The sequence below is a fragment of the Gouania willdenowi genome, chromosome 16 (genome assembly GCF_900634775.1).
Source record: "Gouania willdenowi chromosome 16, fGouWil2.1, whole genome shotgun sequence".
In the NCBI taxonomy this organism is placed as follows: Eukaryota; Metazoa; Chordata; class Actinopteri; order Blenniiformes; family Gobiesocidae; genus Gouania; species Gouania willdenowi.
Window position 1 is genome coordinate 28,903,451 of NC_041059.1, and position 10,331 is coordinate 28,913,781.

A 10,331-nucleotide genomic window follows, 5' to 3' on the forward strand; every position below is an offset into this window, starting at 1 on the left:
TTTTCTTTAATCCTGTTGTTAATACAACATGTGTAAGGTAATATCCAAGCCTTCTCTCGCAATCAATATATTCTCTAAAAGGTTTTTCTCTGGGAGATAGTTTCCTCTTTATCTGTATATGTTTGTTTGTGCACTTTAGGTTTAGTTTCTTAAAACTGAAGATGACTTTTCATTAAAAGGGATAAACCATCAGGAATAGCCTTGCTTAACACATTTCTGGACATGTGTTCTTGATTCACACCACAGCTCCACATTACCCCTCTAGAGGGCGCCATCTGCTCATTTTGTCCTACATGTGTACTCTCCAGGTTCTCTATGCAGCTGTACAGTGTTCTGAGCAATATCACAGGGAATGTGTTTGAGTTCTCTCCTGAAACCAGGAACAGGATACCAGAGCATTTAGCTTCACTTGCCTCAAAACACAGCGTTGGATCTTAACTGTTGAAAACCAAGTTAAATAATTGCCGTTTAGCTATTTAACACTTGTTTTACTTAAGTAAAAAATAACAGCCTTTCCAACATACATCTGTCACAGAACAATATACAACAATATAATGTTTCAGACAGAATCCTCACCATATGTTGGCCTGAGGTAGAGAGGGAGGGAATAACTGAGGGGATCATCAGGTGGGCAGATGAAGGACAGAGATTCCAACTTTATCATGTTGTTAGCAATGGGAATTGAGTTTGCAATTTTCATACTAGATCTAATTTTTCAAGATGCAAAAACAGTACAAATATTTATGTGATCACAGAAACTTCATTTTAAGCTCAATAGCTTACTGATTACAACAAAGGAGGCAGAATGTGGCACTAATAACAATTTTGTTATCAATGAATCTTTTATTTTTTCAATATAATTCAAATATCTGTATATTGTCTTTCCTTTTTTAGTACCATCGTGGTCGTTGTGGGAACACGGCGCCGTGATCGCCAGTGGGTTTTTGGGATGTTGGAGGTTATAGTGAAGCGCGTGCACGGTGCAAACTTGTTTTCAGTGAAGCATGGCTGCTGAACAGCCACCAGGAAAGATTGCTACATCCCACCTTCAAACACATACTCATTTGGCCGTAATTGACAACTCTACTTAAGCTCCTCCCACTGTATGATTACATACTTCTAACAGGAACTGTACCAGTTACTAAAAATTACAGACATGGTGAATTATCAAACAGCTCAAATAATGTGCAAAACTAAAAATAATTGATTACCGATAAAAATACAGAAATTATTCATCATTAATGAGAGGTAGAACAGACACATCTTACAGAAACTATTTAAGAAGTGTGTCATGAAGGTTGACATTAAGTGTTGTTCAATAAAATATGTAACTTGCGCTAAATTGTGTCATCTTTGGACCTTTTTTTGGCATAGTTTGGGTTAGGTGGAGGGATCTAGTGTGGTTAGGGTAAGGAACGACACCTTATTCACTAATAACAGATGTCATGTCATAACAATGACAGCGTAATGTCAGTCTTTATGTTTAATATATTCAAGTAAAGTGTTACCCACTATTATAACAGTTCACAGAGTTTATTACTTTAGAGTTTGATGACATTACTGCTGATTTGTTCTTATTTCTTTGTTTTTCTTAATGTTTTCTCGAGCACGTTTTCTTCTTAGAAAAGCAACGCCACAAAAAACAAATAAACAAAAACACAACACCACAGACACAGCCCCTATTACCTGGATTTACCTTTCCTACAGGTTGTTCTCCCAAATGCTGTGATCACGGTTACCAGAATAGGAATCACTCTTTTTGTGTGGATTTTATTAAAAAAGTTATCTTTTTTTTTTTAAAGATCAGAATTTATTATCAAATGTTTATAATATTCATAAACTTGGAAAGATACTCACTCACACATCATTGACTCAGACTCATCTGTTTTAAATTTGAGAATTTATTATTCAACAGTTCCCACCAATTAGTAATTTAACAAATATTTATTTTATCTAGTCAGTTACTTAATGGGTAAAGCAATGAGGGTGGAGTTCTACTGGTTAAGAAAGCGGACTCGTAACTAGAGGGTTGCAAGTTTGAGTCCCACTTTGGGTCACCGCTATGGGCCCATGAGCAAGGCCCTTTACCCATAACTGACAGATTTACTTTATACTTCATCATGTGACTGGTGCTACTCTGTAGAATAGAAACACACAACCAGTGAAGAGTCACACACATCTACTTCATTTTCATCCAGTTACTAGTTTAATAACAAGAGTTTACAAAAGTCACACATTTGATAGAAATGTATACAATTTATTTAAAAAATAGGTGAGATTTGGAAAGTAATAAACACAACTAAATTACTGCTGTTGCAATACTTTGTTAGTCAGTGTTATTTTGTCTACATTTTAAGATCAAAACCAAATCACGAAACAAAAGAGATCATTCTTTGTTGACAACATTTGTAGTTTCATTGATAAAAAATCATTTGTATTCATCTTCACTTGTTCTCAGTGAGCACAGAACTCAAACTGTTAAAGAATGTTTGTTTCTCACATTGTGAAAAGCAGGTGACCACTGAAGGTGTTGTGGCGATTACCATCTTCATATATCTTGTGGTTCACCGGCAGACGCAGAAACACAACATCTCCCACCTCCAGCAGCAGTGTAACACCATTAGAGAAAGCTACTCTACCAGAAGGCTGATGTTCATATGCCATACAAATGTGCTGTCCATTCTTCATCAGCAAGGCCCCCGAGGGATATGAAGAGTGTCCAAATGCATGAATGTAGAACTCAAAGTGATAGACCCCCCTCACTGGTGCAGCAAAGTGCCCTGTGGGACAGCTTGGTCAATGAATAGATTCATTTTGTCATCTTGATATTCATTAAACCAGTGATGTTTGTACCCGTCTGTGGGTTATAGGTGTTTCCAATATTTTGAATCACATTTCTGAAGATCAGGTTTGTGTCTGTGTTGAACGGTCCAGTTTCTCCATATCCAGAAGTCAGCAGGGAGGCGGAGAAGGCAACCTGCCTCACTGTAAGAGAGAAAAGCCCTTTTACAGCAGCTGATGCTCCAGGAACAGGACTGCTGTGCTACTGAGCTAAAATCACAAACCTTCTCTGTCTTTCCTCAGAGCTTCCACCTGCTTTTCAGTGATGGTTGCTTTGGTTTTAATGGTGACCAGCTCTGCTGCCTGTGCTGAAAGAAAAACCTTTGCACTTATTCTCTATTGAAAGAAAGCAGCACTGTTTTTCATACAAATATTCTTCATCACTTGGTTTTATTGTTAGGCTTCAGAATCAATGAAAATATAAGTTTTAATATTTGTGGTGTGGGCGTCTGAGCCTTTTTTGTGTCAGTATACCCCTCGATTTCAATTTTTTTTTAAATGATAAAATGTAGGATTGCTTGATATGAAACACATTTTAATAATTGATAACTACATATGTGGAGAACTGTACATAGAACTGTAACATGGTTCCCCAGTTTTGCGTTAAATTATAATTGACAATTTTATATAGAATTTTCATGACAATTATAATTACAAAGTTAAAATATCTGAATATAATTATGATTACGACAGCAGCAGATATTTAAAATTACAAATACAATTATGCCATAATTGTAATTCAATTAATTATCAATTACACAATCACAATTATAATTGACGCCATCCCTGCCTGTTGGTTTGAATGAGGGTTTGAAACTGTTCAACCCATGTTTTATGTGTTTTAAATGACTTCAGCACTCTAGTTTATTTGAATTTGCAACAAACCTTAATTTTATTTTTAGGGATATTTAATTTTTTTTTTTTACCTTGTTAGCACATGCTGTAAAAGGTCAACATTATATGTAGTGCAATCTTTTCACAACACCTATGCATGTTTTATTATTGTGAATAAATAAATGACTTTATTTCATGCATAAGGAAGGGTGAAAAAACTTTATTAAAGCTGTAACCTTAGTGAGGGGGAAGGGAACAGGGAAGAGGGAGTCAGGGTAGGAAAATGGAAGTGGTGGGGATGATTCGACTATGAAGGTGAGAGTGAAATGTGATCTTTCAGTTGTGCATAATGTGTTATGGGGTTTACTTTCACTTTAGAGAAATTTAAAATAATTAATACCTTTCATATTTCCTTATATAAAGTGATTCGTTAGTGATTCCTTGTCAGCACATGCTGTCAAAGGTCAACACGACAAGATGTGCAATAATTATGAGACAGCAATGCATGTTTTTTTATTGCAATAAAATAATTTGATTTATTTTATTGCTTAATTGTGACCATCACCAGCCCTCCCTACGGAAGGGTAAGAAATCTTTTATTATAGGGAGGATATAAAAAGGGAGAGCAGTGTTATACCTAAGTGGAGGGGGAGGGGGAAGGGGAGGGGAAAGGGAGCAGGGAGGAGAGACTAGGTAGGAAATAGAAAGGGTGGGGAAGAATAGATTATTTTACAGTGAAGGTGAGATGTGAAGTTGTAGTAGAACATATTGTGCTTATTATGTTGTGTAATCAAGCCAGTATAGTGACAAGTGTGAAGCTTAGCGATAATGGTGGTGGCTGTGGACAGGGGGAATGAGTGAGTGGTAATACCTAAAGCAGGTATTTGGGATTAACATGTCTAAAGTTAGGCCCAGTATGAGTTTTATCCCACATCCCAAGGCGTGCCAGTGCATCGTAAACCAGTATATGTGCAAAAACCGCTACCGCAAACCCAGGAACTGCCCCGGGCCCACAGATGCAGCCAGGCCAGCAGAAAGAGTGGGGGCCAGGGAGCCCCAGGCCACGCCCCCCACGGCCGAGCAGCCCCCCAGATGCCCCCAAGATCCAAGGCCAAGAAGCAGCCACCGCCCCCCACACACACATCCGAGGAAGCCCCAAGCAGCCGAGCACCCAGCGCATCCTGCCACCGACCCCAACCCCCAACCCCAAGGCCCCCCACCAGCATCCCGCCCCCCACCCACCCACACACAAGCACCCAACCCTCCGAGGGGAGGGCCAGAGAGCCCCCCGCCCGAGACCCCCGCAGAGGAGCCAAGGCCCATGCCCAGCAGACGGCCAGAGCCGCGCCAAATGGGCAGCCGGTGGGTGCCCGCCGGTGGGCCCAGAGCCAGGAAGGACCGGACCCCAGGCCAGAAGGACCCGGAACAGAAGCAGCACCGAGAGCAGCGCCCCCAGGGACGACAACCACGACCATAGTCACCGAGGGCACTAAGGGGATGTTGCAAGTTGCCCCGCCGGCCCCCAGGCGTACCGACCGAGCACCCCAGAGTGCGCCAGATCTCTTTTCCTTGATGCTATATTCTCCCTTTAATAGAGTGTTTCTTTATTTTCTCTAGCGTGAAAAAATTGCACTTGATCTTTGACAGTATGTGCTGACAAGGTAGGGAAAAATAGATGTTTATAACATCTTATAAAGTTTTCAAACACAAAGCTTTAATTTATCAGAGATTTGCTACTTTTTGATCTTTTGTCTTAGGGAACTATTACTGTTCTGGCAAACTGCCTGTGTGCTGCTCAGGAGGGAGGGGCCAGATGGAAGCCCCTCCCACTCATGAGTGTGCACACCTGATTCTTTTAATAACTCTAACTGGGTTTCGATTACAGATTTCCGCGAAATAAAAGTGGTTTCCAAATGTCGACAAAGTATAATTGCACTTTGAACGTGTTTCTGGGTGGATCGTGTTTAAAATTTGTGGGCCCAGGCCCACTCGGGGTGCCATGGGTGGTATGTAATGGCAAAAGGCTGCTTAAAAGGGCAAAATGTGGCAAACAATAGTTAAAAAGGGCAAAAATGTGGAACAAAAAAAGGCAAAATGTGGAAAAAAGTAAACAAGTAGTATTTATCGGGCAAAAGGTGGCCAAAAAAATTAAAAATGACAAAATTGGATAAAAGTGTCAAAAAGAACTTGCAAAAATGGGCAAAACATGGGGGGAAAAGGATATTTATTGGCAAACGGTAGCTTAAGTCTGGAAAAGGGGATAGAAATGGGACAAAAGAAGGAAAAAGATAAAATGGGGTTAAAGTTTCCCCCTTTTAAGGTTTTCTGGGGTAATAATAATAAAAATTAAGACATGAAGAGCCACAAGTTGAGGATCACTGACTTAATAACAGCTTCTACATGGTGTCTCTAAGAATGTAGTGGGCTGGTCTGGAACAAAATGCTAGGGCTGAATTTTGGTCCCAGTCCACCCCTGATATAAATCTATGCTTCAAATGTTTTCCACTATGTTCCAATACTGAGTGATGTGCATCACATTACCTTCATTCTCTCTTTGCAGGTGCTTTACCTCCACCTTCACTTTAGCCAGTTGGTCAATGATGTCTCTCAGCACAGTGTGGATGCAGTTCTTCTGTTGGTTCAGGACACTTGGAGGTTCGTCTCCTCCAGGTTTGGTGAAACAGATTTCATTCTCAGACTCAGCTTGGGGTGTAGCTGCTGAGACGCAGCAGATACTGAGCAGCACTAATGGAAGAAGCAAAGCCATCTCTCTTCTCTGTCTGCGCATTTCAAGAGTTAAACCAGCCTTAAATGTAGTCCTGACTGTAGGACAATGATTAATGAGTTACCAGAAGAGTTTATCAATCACACATTCAGTACACAATTAATTCTGTGAATTATTGCAGAGGTCGTGATTAACAATTACTTTAATCTCTCCGTATCTGAACGAAACCAAAAGCATCAAAGACCTATTGACCAGCTCTCTATCAGTGTTTGGTTATAATGGTTATACAATCCAACCTTTCAACTATGCATGTGCAATAAGTTGCCAAAGTCACTCCACCCAACGTAATCTCTAAATGTGTTTTACATTGTAAAGCTTTTTCACTCCTTAAAACTCCTTAAATCAACGTTCTTAGCCCACATTATGCCATTTATGACTGCTCAATCGACATGTATGCACTCGTGAAATTAAAGCAGGAGAAATGTGATGTACATGGCTGTAATTAGGGTATTGTGAGATCCACAGGTGATCCACTGTTTGTATCGTATACATACCCCACCAAAAGACAAGACCCTGAAAAACATTGTTATGGCAATTATTATATTAATCATCATATCATCAAATGTGTGTTCGTGTGTACAATTTGTCAAGTGTTTATATACGATGATTGCATTGTATCGTTGTACTTTTGAACAAAGACATTGCTCCTTTGCTGAGTCATGTTAGATTAGATTAACCGCAGTACAGACAGATTGTGCTGTATTCACAGTGCCAGCAAAAAACAATCTCTGCTCAAGGTCTCATACCAGAGCTCTTATAATCAGAGCTCTGTAACAGTGATTTTCCACTCCTTCCTCCCTTCACACCCTCCTTTCCTCTCATCTTAGGGTAGGGCTCTTCCTATCTGTAAAAGTTGGTGCTCAGAAAACTTTCTGTCAGCTTGCCTCCTTTTTCCCTGCAGGAAAGACGGCCTTTTTTTGTACTCCTTTTCATTTAGTTTTAATTAAATCCTTTTTTATAAAATCATCATGCTTTGACTGCACCACATCATTTAACCAGAGCACAAATCATGTTTCCAAATGAGGGCAACCGTAAATTTACAGTGACAAATTGGCGACCATGAACAGGGACCATCTTCTGCTCTGAGGGGCATCTGCCGTGGGCCGGTGTCGTGCCAAAGTACTTACCCCAGACATAATCTGTATCCCCTGCTGCGGGAGCAAAGTGAGCATCCAGACACTTGAGATGATTTTCTGGATGCAGTGATGTTTGGTCTCAGAACCAAGAAACAGATGACCACCAAATACTCCCCATACTTCTTGATGTTTGGCAGAGAGGCTCGTTAACCTTCACAAGTCCCAGAACACTACATGGTTGGTTTATGATCTACCTATCTATCTCTATGTCAGTCTATGTACACAATCAATCTGTATTTGTCTCTCTGTCCATCTGTTAACCTGTACACCTCTTGTTCTCTCTCTTTCATTTTTTTTTTTTTTTTGCAATTTAATAAGCTTTATTGGCATGACTATTGATTTGCAATATTGCCAAAGCTACTACAACTTTACAATCAATGTACAAATATTACAATAAATTATTCATAAAATATTAGAAACATTACCATAACAAATAAAGAAAAGACAAAACAAATCCAGACTGTGATTCACAATGGGTCGTGTTGTGATGGTTGTCCCTGAGTGAGTTTTATTTTATTTTATTTTTTTTAACGTGTGAGTGGTATCAGATTTTCCCTTTGTTTGTGTGCCAGGCTGGTTTTCTGTGTTCCGTGGCGCTCACACTCACACACACACACACACACACACTCACACACACACACACACACACACACACACACACACACACACACACACACACGCACACACACACACACACACACACACACACACACACACACACACACACACACGCTTGAATTGCAATGATTCTGGGGGAAAAGGAATGAGGATGTGTGTATGTATACTGTATATATATATATATATATATATATATTAGTTTGACGATTCACAAGCCACGTGGATACCTAGCCATAAGACTCTTCACATAAAGTCCACCACAGCCTTTGGTGGTAGTGCTATATCACTTTCGCCATGAACTCTAACCCCTCTGTTTTCTGACTACATGCTGGATCATTTTGTTTTCATTCATTCTCTGACCCGCTTTGAGAAACACTTCAAAGAATGTGCGCTCAAAGGAAACAGGGCAGACACACAATCACACACACTCACTTTCATACTTACAAGCAGAGAAACACAAGACCACCGTAACTCCACACAGAACCCTTTTGTTTGCCACATGAAACCACGTATGCCGATCATTTATTTCATTATGTTGCTCATTTATTTACATTATTTTTGGCTTTATGAAAAAAAGAGGAAAATAATGATAATGATTTTTGTTTTTCTTTCTTTTTTCTTGTTGAGGGGAGGACCCCCCACAATGCAAGATAGGTTTACATCTGTTGTAGACAGCGCTCTCTGTTGTACTGCCTCAGTTTTTTTTCCTTTTTTTATCTGCCATGATTTTTTTGAGCTTGCACATTTTCTTCTTTTCAATAACTTTGTTATTTTTGAACGATCTTTCTTTTACCTTTTGTTTTTACTCATTTTCAAAGCAAGTAAATAAATGGACCTCGCGAGGGGAACCGCTCTTTGAGGGTCTTTCCGTTCTGACATGCGGGACAATTCCTGGGGAATGCTTCTCTCTCCCGGACACCATCCTTGACTCGCTGAACATGCGTCAGACTGTCTTGCCAGGAGATAGCGGTCCACCTGATTTGATACATGCTTGGCAACCAAATATCATTCTGAGCAAATTTCTCAGTTCATGATTTTAATATTGTACGTTTCCAAAGTGAGGGTTATTAGACGCTGCCTCTGTAAACGTACAGAATTGCTTCCGGAATTTAGATTTAGTGGAATTCTCGGTGGAAGCGACGTGAGGGAGGTCCCGTTTAGATGCGGCAAACCCACTAGACTCCTAGATTGTGTTTCACTTTCTGGTCAAGTGGTTACAGGCTCCCGTAATAAATAGGTTTAGTGTCCTATACGGTCGTGTAGCTTGTGTTTGTGCGATAGATATGGACAGCAGATTAGCACTGGATCTTCTCTCTGTTTTAGCAAATTATGTAGTGGAGTGCTCAGATTTCACTGCTGCTTGTTGATGGAATTTAGTTTTTTTTGGCTTTCAGCCTTCTAAGTGGTTGAAAAGGTTTTAAAGGTTATTTTTCTGGGTGTTTAAACGCACCAAAAATGAGGTTTTTTTTTTTTTAATATAATACCACTTTCAGTGGAATGACTAACTTTGACCTTGACTGACTTTAATGATCACGTTCAGTTTCCATGTTTTTATTGTATGTTTATTTCTTGTTGTGTGCCCTGGTTTACATCTTCGTCTTGTTGTTGTTATTGTTTTTTTTTCCAATATACAGGTCGCTGGCTGTATATTCGAAGGAGACCAATCAAATCCCACAAAAGAAAAGGGCAATTTTAAAGGATTCATCTAAGTCTTAATGTTTTCCCCTCTTTCTGTTAATGAGTGTTTCCAAACAGAAAATGCCACCGCCTTTTCGACTCCGATCCTGCCTCCTACAGCTGCCATGGCTGTTTGGCAACAGTGAGGCGTTAAAGGCAACTCTCTGAGGCCAACGAGCGTTCTACCCTCTATGGTTCTACGTTTGTGGGCGAGTCACGTGACTGAGAACCCAAACTAAAATGTCAGATTTAAAGAGAAAAAGTCGCATTTTACAGTCGAGACGATGAAACTTTATTCGTCTACGGAATAAACACAAGGTTCTTCGTTCAACTCCTGAGAAAACATCACAGACAGGAACCTTTAAAGGTGCTCCTGTCTTTAAAAAAACAACGGACTGAAGGAGCGCCTTGATTGGCCAGGAAATTACAGTGGCCCCGCC

The 10,331-nt window shown here is 40.0% G+C and overlaps 1 protein-coding gene across 1 annotated transcript; it reads right to left on the reverse strand.

Moving 5' to 3' along the window:
• Window positions 1-2,280: 2,280 nt before the first annotated feature.
• On the reverse strand, window positions 2,281-6,563 carry LOC114478387 (complement C1q tumor necrosis factor-related protein 3-like). The gene is made up of 4 exons (XM_028471434.1): window positions 6,217-6,563; window positions 3,066-3,149; window positions 2,854-2,985; window positions 2,281-2,780 (listed from the first exon to the last, which is right to left on the reverse strand). Exons 1-4 carry the CDS (start codon window positions 6,461-6,463, stop codon window positions 2,497-2,499), a joined length of 747 nt encoding a protein of 248 aa, XP_028327235.1. The 5' UTR covers window positions 6,464-6,563; the 3' UTR covers window positions 2,281-2,496.
• Between the last annotated feature and the right edge of the window lie 3,768 nt (window positions 6,564-10,331).